We start from the raw sequence: 20,993 nt of genomic DNA on the forward strand, positions 1-20,993 counted from the left end.
CTTCTGTCTGCACAACTTCACCAGCAACATCTCTGCCTGGAGCAGAGCTTTCTGATTGGCCACACAGAGGCCCTTCAGCTGCTCAATCCTGCCTGTAAATAGGTCACTGACACAGTCTATTCCCTAATGTACATACATACACACATACACACAGTAATCTGTTTCAATAGATAAATCCACAATTCAACCATCTCTTCCTTCCTGCCCTGTGTGGGGTGAGGAGGACACATTATACTCAGGGAATGAGAGATGAATAAGGGACAGCAGTTTGACAGAGACACAGTACAGGGAGAGACGGGGTTAGAGCAGTGAAGAGGAGGTGAGCTCAGAAACCACAGTCTCTCCTGTCAGTGACTGAATATTCACACAGTCACACAGCCTCTACTTACCGCAGTGTCTCTAGTTTACAGTTGGGATCCTCCAGTAGAGCGGAGAGCTCTGTCACTCCTGAGTCCCCTGGGTGATTGTGTCTCAGATCCAGCTCTCTCAGAGTTGAGGGGTTTGAACGCAGAGCTGAGGCCAGGGCTGCACAGCCTCCCTCTGTGATCCCACACCATGACAGCCTGGAGAGGAAAGGAGACACGTTGGTGATGTATTTGGTGACGTTGAACACTTACTGACTGGCCCTTTAAGACGTGAGCTTTGAAGAGGAAGTAGGAACCGGAAGATTTCTTGTCTTCCTTCCATTCTGTAGGCAGGGTGTTCCAGGGGGGACAGGTCTTGTTAGCCCAAGCCACGGTTGTATTTCTGTTTTCATAGTTTTCTTATTTTATTACTTATGTAGATGATGGATTTCTTATAAACCGAACACATGAACCGATGCAAATTGCGATCGAGGAGCCACACTGGATTTATCGATCTGCTATAAGGGTTCCCACGAAAATCAGATTTTTATTTTCCATGACTTTTCCATGACTACATTTATTCGTTTATTAGAGACACCTGATCCAATCCACCCACTTTAATAAAACATGCTCCCATCAACTAGTAAAGAGGTCACAGATGTAAATGCAAAATTACACATAGTACTATCTGATCAATGTATATGTAGTATAAATGTTAATTACAGCAGAAAACAACATTAACAATCTGTATATTAATGATTTTAGCAGTAATTCAGAATTGCCTTGAATATACACTACGATCAATCAGTTAATTAGTAAAAACATACAATCAAACATTACGATATACAAATGGTCAGGTCAGTAGGGCCTACAGTAATCCTTTCCTGTAAGCTGCTAAAGAAGTGTTTTAGACGACTGCTTTGTTTTAATCTTGAAAGCTTTAGATTTTATTCTTTCTTTTAAAAAAAAAAAGAAATAATTTTCACCAATAAATTACCAGACTTTTGTGCTGAGGAGTGTGGATTTTACCGATTTGTACCCATTTTAAAGCACTATTATTTTCAGTCTCTTATGAGTAATTATTTCTTATGAAACACTACTTCACAAGCTGGTTTGATATGACGACATTATCTTGTCAGCTACACATCACAGCTGTTCTGCAGTGCACAGCTCACACAGATGCTTGGAGGTCACGTGTTTAACATGGCGCTATATGATTGGCTCACACTCGGAGGTTGGTCAGCATTGTGGCGTTGAGGACAGTGCAAGCGGCACAAGAAACTCAGCACAAGTGAGCTTTGGGATAAACAGTGTATATTGGTGACTTCTGTAGAACTTGCTTGTGGTTTTGAAACTAAATGTAATTTGTTGAATAGGAAAATATGTATTGTTATTATTTACATGATTTTAAATAAATATGCATATCATACATTTCATACTTAATTTAAATGCAACGGACACTTGATACAGTTTTTGCATTTCATGTAGGCAGGGGTTCTCAACACTGGTCCTGGTGAACAGGAGGTGCGTGAGATTAACTTTTACTATTAACTTAATTTCACATTAAATCATCATGCTGCCAGATCCTGACCAATTTACACGGATTTACGTCATTCTGCTCAGAATCTACACAAACACTGTGAATGTACTGGCTGAATGGTCAGACTCTGTTCAGAATGACACACATTTGTAGCACAAAAATGCAACCTATTATCTTGAGGATCTGTGCAGAGTGAGGAGAGTCTGTGTTGTGATCGCACCGAGTGCTGTGTGTTGCTATATGGGTATAGGAGTTGTGCTCAGTGTATATATGCACTTCACACAGACTCTCCAAGACTTGGAAATCCCTGTGTACATAATATCAGCACAGACCACTGTGTGCCATGAGGTTCATAATACCCACATGTATTACAGAGTACGTAATAAAAGGAAAACTTAAACAGGATTTAATACAATTTTATTCTGCACCATGAAACTGTTACTTTATATCAGAGTGAACATTATTTCTCACGAATGTTGTAAATGGGTTTCACTGTGTATATGTGTAACAATTTCACAAGACTTGAAATGTTTTGGTTATATTCCATGACTTTTCCATGACTTTCCATGACCGTGGGAACCCTGGTTTATTGTGGGTTTCAAAGTAAAGTGAGTTGCTGATGGACGTTTCATGGTTAATGGCAATGCGGATCACTTTTGTTTCCTATTATCATGATGCTCTATATTGTTGTGCACTGTTCTGTACTGCACATAACTTCATAAAACACTTCTATTCACGGCTTTGTAGCTTCATCGGTGACGTGAACAAACACTCGGTAAGATCATTAAAACAAAGTATTAAACAACAAGGCGCAAGACAATTCCTTGCGGGTAAACAGCAGCTCGTCTCCAGTGCAATAAACTGAAACCATGCAAACCCGAGAGGGAGAGGGGCATTTCATCTGTGACTCGAGCACATTGTATAGATTAAGCCCAAACACACACGTCAGGGATATGTATGCTCAATGTCATGTAAATATGATGGATATGAGTGTATATTGCGGGGGAGATTATGAAGAGAATGTCAGCGGGACTTTAACAGCGATGTTCTGTGTTTTCTATATTCCAAGCAGTGGAACTTAATGTCATAACTTTGTAAGGAATTCACATAGTTTAACAAATGCTATATCGTTATAAAGCAATAATCCAGCTAAATCAGATGAGGTAGTAATCTCACTCTTTTCTTTGTGTGTGGTGGAGGGGCACATCACTGTGACAGCTCGCCTACTGCCAGTTGCCATCCTAATGATGTTTGATAGCATTGTATTTAATTTAAATTTAATTTGAACATGTGCTATACTATTTTTGGTGTGGATGTTATTTTTCCTAAACTGTTTATTAGTTATTGCTGTTATTTCAATGTGCACAGTGTAAAATTAACATTTGTATTTATTACTGAATATATCTCTTCAACGTGTACATGTATGTTAAAATGCAATCAATGTTCTGTGATTGTGCACCATTTAAATGCTTGTGTGTATTTTAGTTTTACCTAAACATTTACTATCCGCCATAAAGATAAAGGGCAACACTTCAATGTTTTTCAGTGAGGTTTGGGGCCCCACAATGAAATCTCACCTATGACCCCCAAAAGGCCAGGGCCGGCCCTGTGTGTGTCTCAAACAATGCTAGGAGATACCTTATCCACAGCTTATCAGAAAAATATTATTTATATAATCATGTATTATTTCCCATTTTACCAGTGTATTGGTGTAAATGCACATTAAAGTGTTTCTCTTATGTTTATAAATAAAAACTAGCATTTCAGCCCATAGTTCACAAATACATTATTGTAAAGGACGAGCACACAGAGCCTCAATGCATTTACCTGAGGGGAAGAGCAGGACGCCGGGCGGCAGCTGTTGAGCAGCAGACTAGTGACTGACTTCTGTTTGTGGGACTTTTCTACTCTGTCACCGATTGATCTAAGAACCCACTTCTGCCTATTGACCCGATCTGGAGGAAGACCACGACTACCAAAACGAGACCCTGACTGCCCTGTAACCAGGGAATAAAATTAACTTGTTTGGCCACTAGCCACTGTATCTGGTAGAAGGAAAAAACTTACCAGCCACTTGGTATTTTTACTAGCTAAAGGCAAACATCACCAAAAATACATGAGGCTGTATTGATGTGTCGTGAACATGTTACAACATGACATTTATTCAGCTATTTAATCAATCACAATAACAAAATCTAATCCCACACCTGTATAGACTCTTAGACAGGTGCATATGAGGGAAAAGCATCTGGACAGAAAAAACATGCTCCCACACTGTTTCTACTTGCAAGTGTTATAAGGTCTTTGACCAAAACATTGCATTCTATTGAATTATAACACTTGCAAGTAGAGACACTGTGCGGGAGCATCGTTTTCAAATTAGTCAATCACATATGCAATAACATGGCAGCTAATGGGGATCTGTATCAACACACTAAACCAACCCATGAGAAGGGGTGTTATATGGTGACACAATGTCGCTCTTCATGCTCCTCTTGCTCTTTCACTGCTACTCCCTTCTCTGGGTTTCTGCACGTCATTAAAACTCATTACATTTCAAAGTATTTTCTTCAGGCCCTTAAAAGTCATTAAAATGAATGTGGTCATTAAAAGTCATAGTTTATAAGCTGCAATGTAAAAGTCTGTCTCTCTGTCTCTGTCTCTGACCACTGCTCTCTCATCAGCGCATAACCTGACACCTGCTTTATCAGCTGAGAGCGCCAGGGCTGAGAGGTCCTTTGGATTGGGTCAAAAATATCATCTCTAGGGATGATGACAGACAGTGACGTCCTTTCATTGGTCAACACCGCACGCCAGCAAAGACGCGATGTGAACAAACCGCACGTTTCTCTTCAGCACAATCTCCGCTACGCAGCAAAAAACGCACGTCTCCATCGTTTCCCCATAAATTAATACGTCGTAATTGATCAATACTTATCTGACACAACAGCTTCGTTAAATAAATATCTATGTAAAAATGCATTATTAGAAGACGTATGGAAATGGCATAATAACAGCAGACCTGTCAACTCTCGTATTATTATTGTTGCCGACATCACAACTTTGTATTGTCACGTAAACATTAACTATAAAGGTTGTGACTATTTGTAAATAAAATAATATTTTGCCATTACATCTGTAACTGACCGACCTATATGTTTCTCTTTCTCAATTTTCATACATTTTCATTCAATTGCCAGTTGAGCAATGTGAGCTGCAATGAAAATGCCTTAACATTAGCGTCCTTGTGGCAATGCTTTCCGGTCACAACAGCGAAATACAAAATGGATAAGACCTCTCTATCTAGCTAATTGACACAATGTACTTGTGTAAACGAGTGTCTTTTCCTCTCCACACCTCACTCGCACTGCCGCTCTGTGTTCGGAAACAGAACCGTGCGTTCGAGTTCCAGCCAATACAGAATAAACAGCAATAGCTGCTGTGTGTGTATAATGTGTCTGTTGCTCCTCCTTCCTTTTCTGTCATTGCTAGTTTCACAGAAGGGTGTCTGGCTTTTAGGTGGGTTAACATCCCAGCTGTAGATCTGTGGTAGTTTCATTGCACTGCACATGTTGTACACGTATGTGCTTCTCTGTAAGGAAGCCATGGGGTGCGTTGTAGTGCAGATTTGCGCAGACATGCGCAGACCTGCTGAATTCCACCGATTGTGCGAATATGAACATTGTCAACGCAACTATTATAACTCAAGCACTTTTTGAAACAGATTGACCAATACATTATGAGAAATTAAAACAAGTTGAGTTCCCGTACACTTGTTGGCTGGTAAGATTGACAGATTTACCCGCCACTGGCTAAATCTACCCGCATTTGGCGGCTGTTCTTTTTATTCCCTACCTATAACCCTATAACTCTGACTTATTTAGCCATTATTTAAAATACACTCAAACACAACGTTTTCAGTTCTTTGGGGAGAAAATAAAAAGCTCCTGGCACAAATGTAGTCACCCTGCTGCTGCTCTATTGCTCACCACGCTGTGTGTGACTGGGCTGTCTGACTGGTATGAGCACACGGCCGCAAACACACACACATTCAAGGCTCTTCTGTCTGCACAACTTCACCAGCAACATCTCTGCCTGGAGCAGAGCTTTCTGATTGGACACACAGAGGCCCTTCAGCTGCTTAATCCTGCCTGTAAATAGATCACTGACACTGTCGATTCCCTAACGTAGACACATACACACATACACACAGTAATCTGTTTCAATAGATAAATCCACAATTCAACCATCTCTTCCTTCCTGCCCTGTGTGGGGTGAGGAGGACACATTATACTCAGGGAATGAGAGATGAATAAGGGACAGCAGTTTGACAGAGACACAGTACAGGGAGAGACGGGGTTAGAGCAGTGAAGAGGAGGTGAGCTCAGAAACCACAGTCTCTCCTGTCAGTGACTGAATATTCACACAGTCACACAGCCTCTACTTACCGCAGTTTCTCTAGTTTACAGTTGGGATCCTCCAGTAGAGCGGAGAGCTCTGTCACTCCTGAGACCCCTGGGCGATTGTGGCTCAGATCCAGCTCTCTCAGAGTTGAGGGGTGTGAACGCAGAGCTGAGGCCAGGGCTGCACAGCCTCCCTCTGTGATCCCACACCATGACAGCCTGGAGAGGAAAGGAGACACGTTGGTGATGTATTTGGTGACGTTGCACACTTACTGACTGGCCCTTTAAGACGTGAGCTTTGAAGAGGAAGTAGGAACCGGAAGATTTCTTGTCTTCCTTCCATTCTGTAGGCAGGGTGTTCCAGGGGGGACAGGTCTTGTTAGCCCAAGCCATGGCTGTATATCTGTTCTCATAGTTTTCTTATTTTATTAGTTATGTAGATGATGGATTTCTTATAAACCGAACACATGAACCGATGCAAATTGCGATCGAGGACCCACACTGGATTTATCGATCTGCTATAAGGGTTCCCACGAAAATCAGATTTTTATTTTCCATGACTTTTCCATGACTACATTTATTCGTTTATTAGAGACACCTGATCCAATCCACTCACTTTAATAAAACATGCTCCCATCAACTAGTAAAGAGGTCACAGATGAAAATGCAAAATTACACATAGTACTATCTGATCAATGTATATGTAGTATAAATGTTAATTACAGCAGAAAACAACATTAACAATCTGTATATTAATTATTTTAGCAGTAAATCAGAATTGCCTTGAATATAAACTACGATCAATCAGTTAATTAGTAAAAACACACATTCAAACATTACGATATAAAAATGGTCAGGTCAGTAGGGCCATACAGTAATCCTTTCCTGTAAGCTGCTAAAGAAGTGTTTTAGACGACTGCTTTGTTTTAAACATGAAAGCTTTAGATTTTATTCTTTCTTTTTTTTTTTTTTAAAGAAATAATTTTCACCAATAAATTACCAGACTTTTGTGCTGAGGCGTGTGGATTTTACCGATTTGTACCCATTTTAAAGCACTATTATTTTCAGTCTCTTATGAGTAATTATTTCTTATGAAACACTACTTCACAAGCTGGTTTGATATGACGACATTATCTTGTCAGCTACACATCACAGCTGTTCTGCAGTGCACAGCTCACACAGATGCTTGGAGGTCACGTGTTTAATATGGCGCTATATGATTGGCTCACACTCGGAGGTTGGTCAGCACTGTGGCGTTGAGGACAGTGCAAGCGGCACAAGAAACTCAGCACAAGTGAGCTTTGGGATAAACAGTGTATATTGGTGACTTCTGTAGAACTTGCTTGTGGTTTTGAAACTAAATGTAATTTGTTGAATAGGAAAATATGTATTGTTATTATTTACATGATTTTAAATAAATATGCATATCATACATTTCATACTTAATTTAAATGCAACGGACACTTGATACAGTTTTTGCATTTCATGTAGGCAGGGGTTCTCAACACTGGTCCTGGTGAACAGGAGGTGCGTGAGATTAACTTTTACTATTAACTTAATTTCACATTAAATCATCATGCTGCCAGATCCTGACCAATTTACACGGATTTACGTCATTCTGCTCAGAATCTACACAAACACTGTGAATGTACTGGCTGAATGGTCAGACTCTGTTCAGAATGACACACATTTGTAGCACAAAAATGCAACCTATTATCTTGAGGATCTGTGCAGAGTGAGGAGAGTCTGTGTTGTGATCGCACCGAGTGCTGTGTGTTGCTATATGGGTATAGGAGTTGTGCTCAGTGTACATATGCACTTCACACAGACTCTCCAAGACTTGGAAATCCCTGTGTACATAATATCAGCACAGACCACTGTGTGCCATGAGGTTCATAATACCCACATGTAATACAGAATACGTAATAAAAGGAAAACTTAAACAGGATATAATACAATTTTATTCTGCACCATGAAACTGTTACTTTGTATCAGAGTGAACATAATTTTTCACGTATGTTTAAATGGGTTTCACTGTGTATATGTGTAGCAATTTCACAAGACTTGAAATGTTTTGGTCATTTTCCATTACTCTTCCATGACTTTCCATGACCGTGGGAACCCTGGTTTACTGTGGGTTTCAAGGTAAAGTGAGTTGCTGATGGACGTTTCATGGTTAATGGCAATGCGGATCACTTTTGTTTCCTATTATCATGATGCTCTATATTGTGGTGCACTGTTCTGTACTGCACATAACTTTATGAAACACTTCTATTCACGGCTTTGTAGCTTCATCGGTGACGTGAACAAACACTCGGTAAGATCATTAAAACAAAGTATTAAACAACAAGGCGCAAGACAATTCCTTGCGGGTAAACAGCAGCTCGTCTCCAGTGCAATAAACTGAAACCATGCAAACCCGAGAGGGAGAGGGGCATTTCATCTGTGACTCGAGCACATTGTATAGATTAAGCCCAAACACACACGTCAGGGATATGTATGCTCAATGTCATGTAAATATGATGGATATGAGTGTATATTGCGGGGGAGATTATGAAGAGAATGTCAGCGGGACTTTAACAGCGATGTTCTGTGTTTTCTATATTCCAAGCAGTGGAACTTAATGTCATAACTTTGTAAGGAATTCACATAGTTTAACAAATGCTATATCGTTATAAAGCAATAATCCAGCTCAATCAGATGAAGTAGTAATCTCACTCTTTTCTTTGTGTGTGGTGGAGGGTCACATCACTGTGACAGCTCGCCTACTGCCAGTTGCCATCCTAATGATGTTTGATAGCATTGTATTTAATTTAAATTTAATTTGAACATGTGCTATACTATTTTTGGTGTGGATGTTATTTTTCCTAAACTGTTTATTAGTTATTGCTGTTATTTCAATGTGCACAGTGCAAGATTTACATTTGTATTTATTACTGAATATATCTCTTCAACGTGTACAGTGTATGTTAAAGTGCAATCAATGTTCTGTGATTGTGCACCATTTAAATGTTTGTGTGTATTTTAGTTTTACCTAAACATTTACTATCCGCCGTAAACATGGGCAACACTTCAATGTTTTTCAGTGAGGTTCGGGGCCCCACAATGAAATCTCACCTATGACCCCCAAAAGGCCAGGGCCGGCCCTGTGTGTGTCTCAAACAATGCTAGGAGATACTTTATCCACAGCTTATCAGAAAAATATTATTTATATAATCATGTATTATTTCCCATTTTACCAGTGTATTGGTGTAAATGCACATTAAAGTGTTTCTCTTATGTTTATAAATAAAAACTAGCATTTCAGCCCATAGTTCACAAATACATTATTGTAAAGGACGAGCACACAGAGCCTCAATGCATTTACCTGAGGGGAAGAGCAGGACGCCGGGCGGCAGCTGTTGAGCAGCAGACTAGAGACTGACTTTTGTTTGTGGGACTTTTCTACTCTGTCACCGATTGATCAAAGAACCCACTTCTGCCTATTGACCCGATCTGGAGGAAGACCACGACTACCAAAACGAGACCCTGACTGCCCTGTAACCAGGGAATAAAATTAACTTGTTTGGCCACTAGCCACTGTATCTGGTAGAAGGAAAAAACTTACCAGCCACTTGGTATTTTTACCAGCTAAAGGCAAACATCACCAAAAATACATGAGGCTGTATTAATGTGTCATGAACATGTTAAAACATGACATTTATTCAGCTATTTAATCAAGCACAATAACAAAATCTAATCCCACACCTGTATAGACTCTTAGACAGGTGCATATGAGGGAAAAGCATCTGGACAGAAAAAACATGCTCCCACACTGTTTCTACTTGCAAGTGTTATAAGGTCTTTGACCAAAACATTGCATTCTATCGAATTATAACACTTGCAAGTAGAGACACTGTGCGGGAGCATCGTTTTCAAATTAGTCAATCACATATGCAATAACATGGCAGCTAATGGGGATCTGTATCAACACACTAAACCAACCCATGAGAAGGGGTGTTATATGGTGACACACTGTCGCTCTTCATGCTCCTCTTGCTCTTTCACTGCTACTCCCTTCTCTGGGTTTCTGCACGTCATTAAAACTCATTACATTTCAAAGTATTTTCTTCAGGCCCTTAAAAGTCATTAAAATGAATGTGGTCATTAAAAGTCATAGTTTATAAGCTGCAATGTAAAAGTCTGTCTCTCTCTGTCATCTGCACTCTGACCACTGCTCTCTCATCAGCGCATAACCTGACACCTGCTTTATCAGCTGAGAGCGCCAGGGCTGAGAGGTCCTTTGGATTGGGTCAAAAATATCATCTCTAGGGATGATGACAGACAGTGACGTCCTTTCATTGGTCAACACCGCACGCCAGCAAAGACGCGATGTGAACAAACCGCACGTTTCTCTTCAGCACAATCTCCGCTACGCAGCAAAAAACGCACGTCTCCATCGTTTCCCCATAAATTAATACGTCGTAATTGATCAATACTTATCTGACACAACAGCTTCGTTAAATAAATATCTATGTAAAAATGCATTATTAGAAGACGTATGGAAATGGCATAATAACAGCAGACCTGTCAACTCTCGTATTATTATTGTTGCCGACATCACAACTTTGTATTGTCACATAAACATTAACTATAAAGGTTGTGACTATTTGTAAATAAAATAATATTTTGCCATTACATCTGTAACTGACCGACCTATATGTTTCTCTTTCTCAATTTTCATACATTTTCATTCAATTGCCAGTTGAGCAATGTGAGCTGCAATGAAAATGCCTTAACATTAGCGTCCTTGTGGCAATGCTTTCCGGTCACAACAGCGAAATACAAAATGGATAAGACCTCTCTATGTAGCTAATTGACACAATGTACTTGTGTAAACGAGTGTCTTTTCCTCTCCACACCTCACTCGCACTGCCGCTCTGTGTTCGGAAACAGAACCGTGCGTTCGAGTTCCAGCCAATACAGAATAAACAGCAATAGCTGCTGTGTGTGTATAATGTGTCTGTTGCTCCTCCTTCCTTTTCTGTCATTGCTAGTTTCACAGAAGGGTGTCTGGCTTTTAGGTGGGTTAACATCCCAGCTGTAGATCTGTGGTAGTTTCATTGCACTGCACATGTTGTACACGTATGTGCTTCTCTGTAAGGAAGCCATGGGGTGCGTTGTAGTGCAGATTTGCGCAGACATGCGCAGACCTGCTGAATTCCACCGATTGTGCGAATATGAACATTGTCAACGCAACTATTATAACTCAAGCACTTTTTGAAACAGATTGACCAATACATTATGAGAAATTAAAACAAGTTGAGTTCCCGTACACTTGTTGGCTGGTAAGATTGACAGATTTACCCGCCACTGGCTAAATCTACCCGCATTTGGCGGGTGTTAATTTTATTCCCTGCCTATAACCCTATAACTCTGACTTATTTAGCCATTATTTAAAATACACTCAAGCACAACGTTTTCAGTTCTTTGGGGAGAAAATAAAAAGCTCCTGGCACAAATGTAGTCACCCTGCTGCTGCTCTATTGCTCACCACGCTGTGTGTGACTGGGCTGTCTGACTGGTATGAGCACACGGCCGCAAACACACACACATTCAAGGCTCTTCTGTCTGCACAACTTCACCAGCAACATCTCTGCCTGGAGCAGAGCTTTCTGATTGGCCACACAGAGGACCTTCAGCTGCTTAACCTGCCTGTAAATAGGTCACTGACACTGTCTATTCCCTAACGTAGACACATACACACAGTAATCTGTTTCAATAGATAAATCCACAATTCAACCATCTCTTCCTTCCTGCCCTGTGTGGGGTGAGGAGGACACATTATACTCAGGGAATGAGAGATGAATAAGGGACAGCAGTTTGACAGAGACACAGTACAGGGAGAGACGGGGTTAGAGCAGTGAAGAGGAGGTGAGCTCAGAAACCACAGTCTCTCCTGTCAGTGACTGAATATTCACACAGTCACACAGCCTCTACTTACCGCAGTTTCTCTAGTTTACAGTTGGGATCCTCCAGTAGAGCACAGAGCTCTGTCACTCCTGAGACCCCTGGGCGATTGTGGCTCAGATCCAGCTCTCTCAGAGTTGAGGGGTGTGAACGCAGAGCTGAGGCCAGGGCTGCACAGCCTCCCTCTGTGATCCCACAGCCTGACAGCCTGGAGAGGAAAGGAGACACGTTGGTGATGTATTTGGTGACGTTGCACACTTACTGACTGGCCCTTTAAGACGTGAGCTTTGAAGAGGAAGTAGGAACCGGAAGATTTCTTGTCTTCCTTCCATTCTGTAGGCAGGGTGTTCCAGGGGGGACAGGTCTTGTTAGCCCAAGCCACGGTTGTATTTCTGTTCTCATAGTTTGTTATTTTATTAGTTATGTAGATGATGGATTTCTTATAAACCGAACACATGAACTGATGCAAATTGCGATCGAGGACCCACACTGGATTTATCGATCTGCTATAAGGGTTCCCACGAAAATCAGATTTTTATTTTCCATGACTTTTCCATGACTACATTTATTCGTTTATTAGAGACACCTGATCCAATCCACTCACTTTAATAAAACATGCTCCCATCAACTAGTAAAGAGGTCACAGATGTAAATGCAAAATTACACATAGTACTATCTGATCAATGTATATGTAGTATAAATGTTAATTACAGCAGAAAACAACATTAACAATCTGTATATTAATGATTTTAGCAGTAATTCAGAATTGCCTTGAATATAAACTACGATCAATCAGTTAATTAGTAAAAACATACATTCAAACATTACGATATACAAATGGTCAGGTCAGTAGGGCCTACAGTAATCCTTTCCTGTAAGCTGCTAAAGAAGTGTTTTAGATGACTGCTTTGTTTTAAACTTGAAAGCTTTAGATTTTATTCTTTCTTGTTTTTTAAAAAAGAAATAATTTTCACCAATAAATTACCAGACTTTTGTACTGAGGAGTGTGGATTTTACCGAATTGTACCCATTTTAAAGCACTATTATTTTCAGTCTCTTATGAGTAATTATTTCTTATGAAACACTACTTCACAAGCTGGTTTGATACGACATTATCTTCTCAGCTACACATCACAGCTGTTCTGCAGTGCACAGCTCACACAGATGCTTGGAGGTCACGTGTTTAACATGGCGCTATATGATTGGCTCTCACTTGGAGGTTGGTCAGCATTGTGGCGTTGAGGACAGTGCAAGCGGCACAAGAAACTCAGCACAAGTGAGCTTTGGGATAAACAGTGTATATTGGTGACTTCTGCAGAACTTGCTTGTGGTTTTGAAACTAAATGTAATTTGTTGAATAGGAAAATATGTATTGTTATTATTTACATGATTTTAAATAAATATGCATATCATACATTTCATACTTAATTTAAATGCAACGGACACTTGATACAGTTTTTGCATTTCATGTAGGCAGGGGTTCTCAACACTGGTCCTGGTGAACAGGAGGTGCGTGAGATTAACTTTTACTATTAACTTAATTTCACATTAAATCATCATGCTGCCAGATCCTGACCAATTTACACGGATTTACGTCATTCTGCTCAGAATCTACACAAACACTGTGAATGTACTGGCTGAATGGTCAGACTCTGTTCAGAATGACACACATTTGTAGCACAAAAATGCAACCTATTATCTTGAGGATCTGTGCAGAGTGAGGAGAGTCTGTGTTGTGATCGCACCGAGTGCTGTGTGTTGCTATATGGGTATAGGAGTTGAGCTCAGTGTACATATGCACTTCACACAGACTCTCCAAGACTTGGAAATCCCTGTGTACATAATATCAGCACAGACCACTGTGTGCCATGAGGTTCATAATACCCACATGTATTACAGAGTACGTAATAAAAGGAAAACTTAAACAGGATTTAATACAATTTTATTCTGCACCATGAAACTGTTACTTTATATCAGAGTGAACATTATTTCTCACGTATGTTGTAAATGGGTTTCACTGTGTATATGTGTAACAATTTCACAAGACTTCAAATATCTTGGTTATATTCCATGACTTTTCCATGACTTTCCATGACCGTGGGAACCCTGGTTTATTGTGGGTTTCAAAGTAAAGTGAGTTGCTGATGGACGTTTCATGGTTAATGGCAATGCGGATCACTTTTGTTTCCTATTATCATGATGCTCTATATTGTGGTGCACTGTTCTGTACTGCACATAACTTCATAAAACACTTCTATTCACGGCTTTGTAGCTTCATCGGTGATGTGAACAAACACTCGGTAAGATCATTAAAACAAAGTATTAAACAACAAGGCGCAAGACAATTCCTTGCGGGTAAACAGCAGCTCGTCTCCAGTGCAATAAACTGAAACCATGCAAACCCGAGAGGGAGAGGGGCATTTCATCTGTGACTCGAGCACATTGTATAGATTAAGCCCAAACACACACGTCAGGGATATGTATGCTCAATGTCATGTAAATATGATGGATATGAGTGTATATTGCGGGGGAGATTATGAAGAGAATGTCAGCGGGACTTTAACAGCGATGTTCTGTGTTTTCTATATTCCAAGCAGTGGAACTTAATGTCATAACTTTGTAAGGAATTCACATAGTTTAACAAATGCTATATCGTTATAAAGCAATAATCCAGCTCAATCAGATGAAGTAGTAATCTCACTCTTTTCTATGTGTGTGGTGGAGGGTCACATCACAGTGACAGCTCGCCTACTGCCAGTTGCCATCCAAATGATGTTTGATAGCATTGTATTTAATTTAAATTTAATTTGAACATGTGCTATACTATTTTTGGTGTGGATGTTATTTTTCCTAAACTGTTTATTAGTTATTGCTGTTATTTCAATGTGCACAGTGCAAGATTTACATTTGTATTTATTACTGAATATATCTCTTCAACGTGTACAGTGTATGTTAAAGTGCAATCAATGTTCTGTGATTGTGCACCATTTAAATGCTTGTGTGTATTTTAGTTTTACCTAAACATTTACTATCCGCCATAAAGATAAAGGGCAACACTTCAATGTTTTTCAGTGAGGTTCGGGGCCCCACAATGAAATCTCACCTATGACCCCCAGAAGGCCAGGGCCGGCCCTGTGTGTGTCTCAAACAATGCTAGGAGATACCTTATCCACAGCTTATCAGAAAAATATTATTTATATAATCATGTATTATTTCCCATTTTACCAGTGTATTGGTGTAAATGCACATTAAAGTGTTTCTCTTATGTTTATAAATAAAAACTAGCATTTCAGCCCATAGTTCACAAATACATTATTGTAAAGGACGAGCACACAGAGCCTCAATGCATTTACCTGAGGGGAAGAGCAGGACGCCGGGAGGCAGCTGTTGAGCAGCAGACTAGTGACTGACTTCTGTTTGTGGGACTTTTCTACTCTGTCACCGATTGATCTAAGAACCCACTTCTGCCTATTGACCCGATCTGGAGGAAGACCACGACTACCAAACGAGACCATGACTGCCCTGTAACCAGGGAATAAAATTAACTTGTTTGGCCACTAGCCACTGTATCTGGTAGAAGGAAAAAACTTACCAGCCACTTGGTATTTTTACCAGCTAAAGGCAAACATCACCAAAAATACATGAGGCTGTATTGATGTGTCGTGAACATGTTAAAACATGACATTTATTCAGCTATTTAATCAATCACAATAACAAAATCTAATCCCACACCTGTATAGACTCTTAGACAGGTGCATATGAGGGAAAAGCATCTGGACAGAAAAAACATGCTCCCACACTGTTTCTACTTGCAAGTGTTATAAGGTCTTTGACCAAAACATTGCATTCTATTGAATTATAACACTTGCAAGTAGAGACATTGTGCGGGAGCATCGTTTTCAAATTAATCAATCACATATGCAATAACATGGCAGCTAATGGGGATCTGTATGAACACACTAAACCAACCCATGAGAAAGGGTGTTATATGGTGACACACTGTTGCTCTTCATGCTCCTCTTGCTCTTTCACTGCTACTCCCTTCTCTGGGTTTCTGCACGTCATTAAAACTCATTACATTTCAAAGTATTTTCTTCAGGCCCTTAAAAGTCATTAACATGAATGTGGTCATTAAAAGTCATAGTTTATAAGCTGCAATGTAAAAGTCTGTCTCTCTCTGTCATCTGCACTCTGACCACTGCTCTCTCATCAGCGCATAACCTGACACCTGCTTTATCAGCTGAGAGCGCCAGGGCTGAGAAGTCCTTTGGATTGGGTCAAAAATATCATCTCTAGGGATGATGACAGACAGTGACGTCCTTTCATTGGTCAACACCGCACGCCAGCAAAGACGCGATGTGAACAAACCGCACGTTTCTCTTCAGCACAATCTCCGCTACGCAGCAAAAAACGCACGTCTCCATCGTTTCCCCATAAATTAATACGTCGTAATTGATCAATACTTATCTGACACAACAGCTTCGTTAAATAAATATCTATGTAAAAATGCATTATTAGAAGACGTATGGAAATGGCATAATAACAGCAGACCTGTCAACTCTCGTATTATTATTGTTGCCGACATCACAACTTTGTATTGTCACATAAACATTAACTATAAAGGTTGTGACTATTTGTAAATAAAATAATATTTTGCCATTACATCTGTAACTGACCGACCTATATGTTTCTCTTTCTCAATTTTCATACATTTTCATTCAATTGCCAGTTGAGCAATGTGAGCTGCAATGAAAATGCCTTAACATTAGCGTCCTTGTGGCAATGCTTTCCGGTCACAACAGCGAAATACAAAATGGATAAGACCTCTCTATCTAGCTAATTGACACAATATACTTGTGTAAACGAGTGTCTTTTCCTCTCCACACCTCACTCGCACTGCCGCTCTGTGTTCGGAAACAGAACCGTGCGTTCGAGTTCCAGACAATACAGAATAAACAGCAATAGCTGCTGTGTGTGTATAATGTGTCTGTTGCTCCTCCTTCCTTTTCTGTCATTGCTAGTTTCACAGAAGGGTGTCTGGCTTTTAGGTGGGTTAACATCCCAGCTGTAGATCTGTGGTAGTTTCATTGCACTGCACATGTTGTACACGTATGTGCTTCTCTGTAAGGAAGCCATGGGGTGCGATGTAGTGCAGATTTGCGCAGACATGCGCAGACCTGCTGAATTCCACCGATTGTGCGAATATGAACATTGTCAACGCAACTATTATAACTCAAGCACTTTTTGAAACAGATTGACCAATACATTATGAGAAATTAAAACAAGTTGAGTTCCCGTACACTTGTTGGCTGGTAAGATTGACAGATTTACCCGCCACTGGCTAAATCTACCCGCATTTGGCGGCTGTTCTTTTTATTCCCTACCTATAACCCTATAACTCTGACTTATTTAGCCATTATTTAAAATACACTCAAGCACAACGTTTTCAGTTCTTTGGGGAGAAAATAAAAAGCTCCTGGCACAAATGTAGTCACCCTGCTGCTGCTCTATTGCTCACCACGCTGTGTGTGACTGGGCTGTCTGACTCGTATGAGCACACGGCCGCAAACACACACACATTCAAGGCTCTTCTGTCTGCACAACTTCACCAGCAACATCTCTGCCTGGAGCAGAGCTTTCTGATTGGACACACACAGGACCTTCAGCTGCTTAATCCTGCCTGTAAATAGATCACTGACACTGTCGATTCCCTAACGTAGACACATACACACATACACACAGTAATCTGTTTCAATAGATAAATCCACAATTCAACCATCTCTTCCTTCCTGCCCTGTGTGGGGTGAGGAGGACACATTTTACTCAGGGAATGAGAGATGAATAAGGGACAGCAGTTTGACAGAGACACAGTACAGGGAGAGACGGGGTTAGAGCAGTGAAGAGGAGGTGAGCTCAGAAACCACAGTCTCTCCTGTCAGTGACTGAATATTCACACAGTCACACAGCCTCTACTTACCACAGTTTCTCTAGTTTACAGTTGGGATCCTCCAGTAGAGCACAGAGCTCTGTCACTCCTGAGACCCCTGGGCGATTGTGGCTCAGATCCAGCTCTCTCAGAGTTGAGGGGTTTGAACGCAGAGCTGAGGCCAGGGCTGCACAGCCTCCCTCTGTGATCCCACAGCCTGACAGCCTGGAGAGGAAAGGAGACACGTTGGTGATGTATTTGGTGACGATGCACACTTACTGACTGGCCCTTTAAGACGTGAGCTTTGAAGAGGAAGTAGGAACCGGAAGATTTCTTGTCTTCCTTCCATTCTGTAGGCAGGGTGTTCCAGGGGGGACAGGTCTTGTTAGCCCAAGCCACGGTTGTATTTCTGTTTTCATAGTTTTCTTATTTTATTAGTTATGTAGATGATGGATTTCTTATAAACCGAACACATGAACCGATGCAAATTGCGATCGAGGACCCACACTGGATTTATCGATCTGCTATAAGGGTTCCCACGAAAATCAGATTTTTATTTTCCATGACTTTTCCATGACTACATTTATTCGTTTATTAGAGACACCTGATCCAATCCACTCACTTTAATAAAACATGCTCCCATCAACTAGTAAAGAGGACACAGATGTAAATGCAAAATTACACATAGTACTATCTGATCAATGTATATGTAGTATAAATGTTAATTACAGCAGAAAACAACATTAACAATCTGTATATTAATGATTTTAGCAGTAAATCAGAATTGCCTTGAATATAAACTACGATCAATCAGTTAATTAATAAAAACATACATTCAAACATTACAATATACAAATGGTCAGTTCAGTAGGGCCTACAGTAATCCTTTCCTGTAAGCTGGTAAAGAAGTGTTTTAGACGACTGCTTTGTTTTAAACTTGAAAGCTTTAGATTTTATTCTTTCTTGTTTTTTTAAAAAGAAATAATTTTCACCAATAAATTACCAGAATTTTGTGCTGAGGAGTGTGGATTTTACCGATTTGTACCCATTTTAAAGCACTATTATTTTCAGGTTCTTATGAGTAATTATTTGTTATGAAACACTACTTCACAAGCTGGTTTGATACGACATTATCTTGTCAGCTACACATCGCAGCTGTTCTGCAGTGCACAGCTCACACAGATGCTTGGAGGTCACGTGTTTAATATGGCGCTATATGATTGGCTCACACTCGGAGGTTGGTCAGCATTGTGGCGTTGAGGACAGTGCAAGCGGCACAAGAAACTCAGCACAAGTGAGCTTTGGGATAAACAGTGTATATTGGTGACTTCTGTAGAACTTGCTTGTGGTTTTGAAACTAAATGTAATTTGTTGAATAGGAAAATATGTATTGTTATTATTTACATGATTTTAAATAAATATGCATATCATACATTTCATACTTAATTTAAATGCAACGGACACTTGATACAGTTTGAGCATTTCATGTAGGCAGGGGTTCTCAACACTGGTCCTGGTGAACAGGAGGTGCGTGAGATTAACTTTTACTATTAACTTAATTTCACATTAAATCATCATGCTGCCAGATCCTGACCAATTTACACGGATTTACGTCATTCTGCTCAGAATCTACACAAACACTGTGAATGTACTGGCTGAATGGTCAGACTCTGTTCAGAATGACACACATTTGTAGCACAAAAATGCAACCTATTATCTTGAGGATCTGTGCAGAGTGAGGAGAGTCTGTGTTGTGATCGCACCGAGTGCTGTGTGTTGCTATATGGGTATAGGAGTTGTGCTCAGTGTACATATGCACTTCACACAGACTCTCCAAGACTTGGAAATCCCTGTGTACATAATATCAGCACAGACCACTGTGTGCCATGAGGTTCATAATACCCACATGTAATACAGAATACGTAATAAAAGGAAAACTTAAACAGGATATAATACAATTTTATTCTGCACCATGAAACTGTTACTTTGTATCAGAGTGAACATAATTTTTCACGTATGTTTAAATGGGTTTCACTGTGTATATGTGTAGCAATTTCACAAGACTTGAAATGTTTTGGTCATTTTCCATGACTCTTCCATGACTTTCCATGACCGTGGGAACCCTGGTTTACTGTGGGTTTCAAGGTAAAGTGAGTTGCTGATGGACGTTTCATGGTTAATGGCAATGCGGATCACTTTTGTTTCCTATTATCATGATGCTCTATATTGTGGTGCACTGTTCTGTACTGCACATAACTTTATAAAACACTTCTATTCACGGCTTTGTAGCTTCATCGGTGATGTGAACAAACACTCGGTAAGATCATTAAAACAAAGTATTAAACAACAAGGCGCAAGACAATTCCTTGCGGGTAAACAGCAGCTCGTCTCCAGTGCAATAAACTGAAACCATGCAAACCCGAGAGGGAGAGGGGCATTTCATCTGTGACTCGAGCACATTGTATAGATTAAGCCCAAACACACACGTCAGGGATATGTATGCTCAATGTCATGTAAATATGATGGATATGAGTGTATATTGCGGGGGAGATTATGAAGAGAATGTCAGCGGGACTTTAACAGCGATGTTCTGTGTTTTCTATATTCCAAGCAGTGGAACTTAATGTCATAACTTTGTAAGGAATTCACATAGTTTAACAAATGCTATATCGTTATAAAGCAATAATCCAGCTCAATCAGATGAAGTAGTAATCTCACTCTTTTCTTTGTGTGTGGTGGAGGGTCACATCACTGTGACAGCTCGCCTACTGCCAGTTGCCATCCTAATGATGTTTGATAGCATTGTATTTAATTTTAATTTAATTTGAAAA

General features: G+C 40.2%; 1 protein-coding gene across 15 annotated transcripts in view; it reads right to left on the reverse strand.

Annotated features, from left to right (window-relative positions):
* LOC136768173 (NLR family CARD domain-containing protein 3) overlaps positions 1-20,993 on the reverse strand; it is a 261,771-nt gene that overhangs the window by 21,477 nt on the left and 219,301 nt on the right. For 14 of the 15 annotated variants that reach the window (XM_066722229.1, XM_066722225.1, XM_066722226.1 and 11 more), the window contains 4 exons: positions 18,214-18,387; positions 12,271-12,444; positions 6,333-6,506; positions 390-563 (listed from right to left, as the gene is read on the reverse strand). In XM_066722229.1, coding sequence (XP_066578326.1) covers positions 390-563; positions 6,333-6,506; positions 12,271-12,444; positions 18,214-18,387 — 696 coding nt within the window. The remainder of the gene's footprint in view (positions 1-389; positions 564-6,332; positions 6,507-12,270; positions 12,445-18,213; positions 18,388-20,993) is intronic. The other variant, XM_066722224.1, reaches the window with a different exon arrangement.

This window comes from Amia ocellicauda, chromosome 14, assembly GCF_036373705.1.
Source record: "Amia ocellicauda isolate fAmiCal2 chromosome 14, fAmiCal2.hap1, whole genome shotgun sequence".
Taxonomy (NCBI): domain Eukaryota; kingdom Metazoa; phylum Chordata; class Actinopteri; order Amiiformes; family Amiidae; genus Amia; species Amia ocellicauda.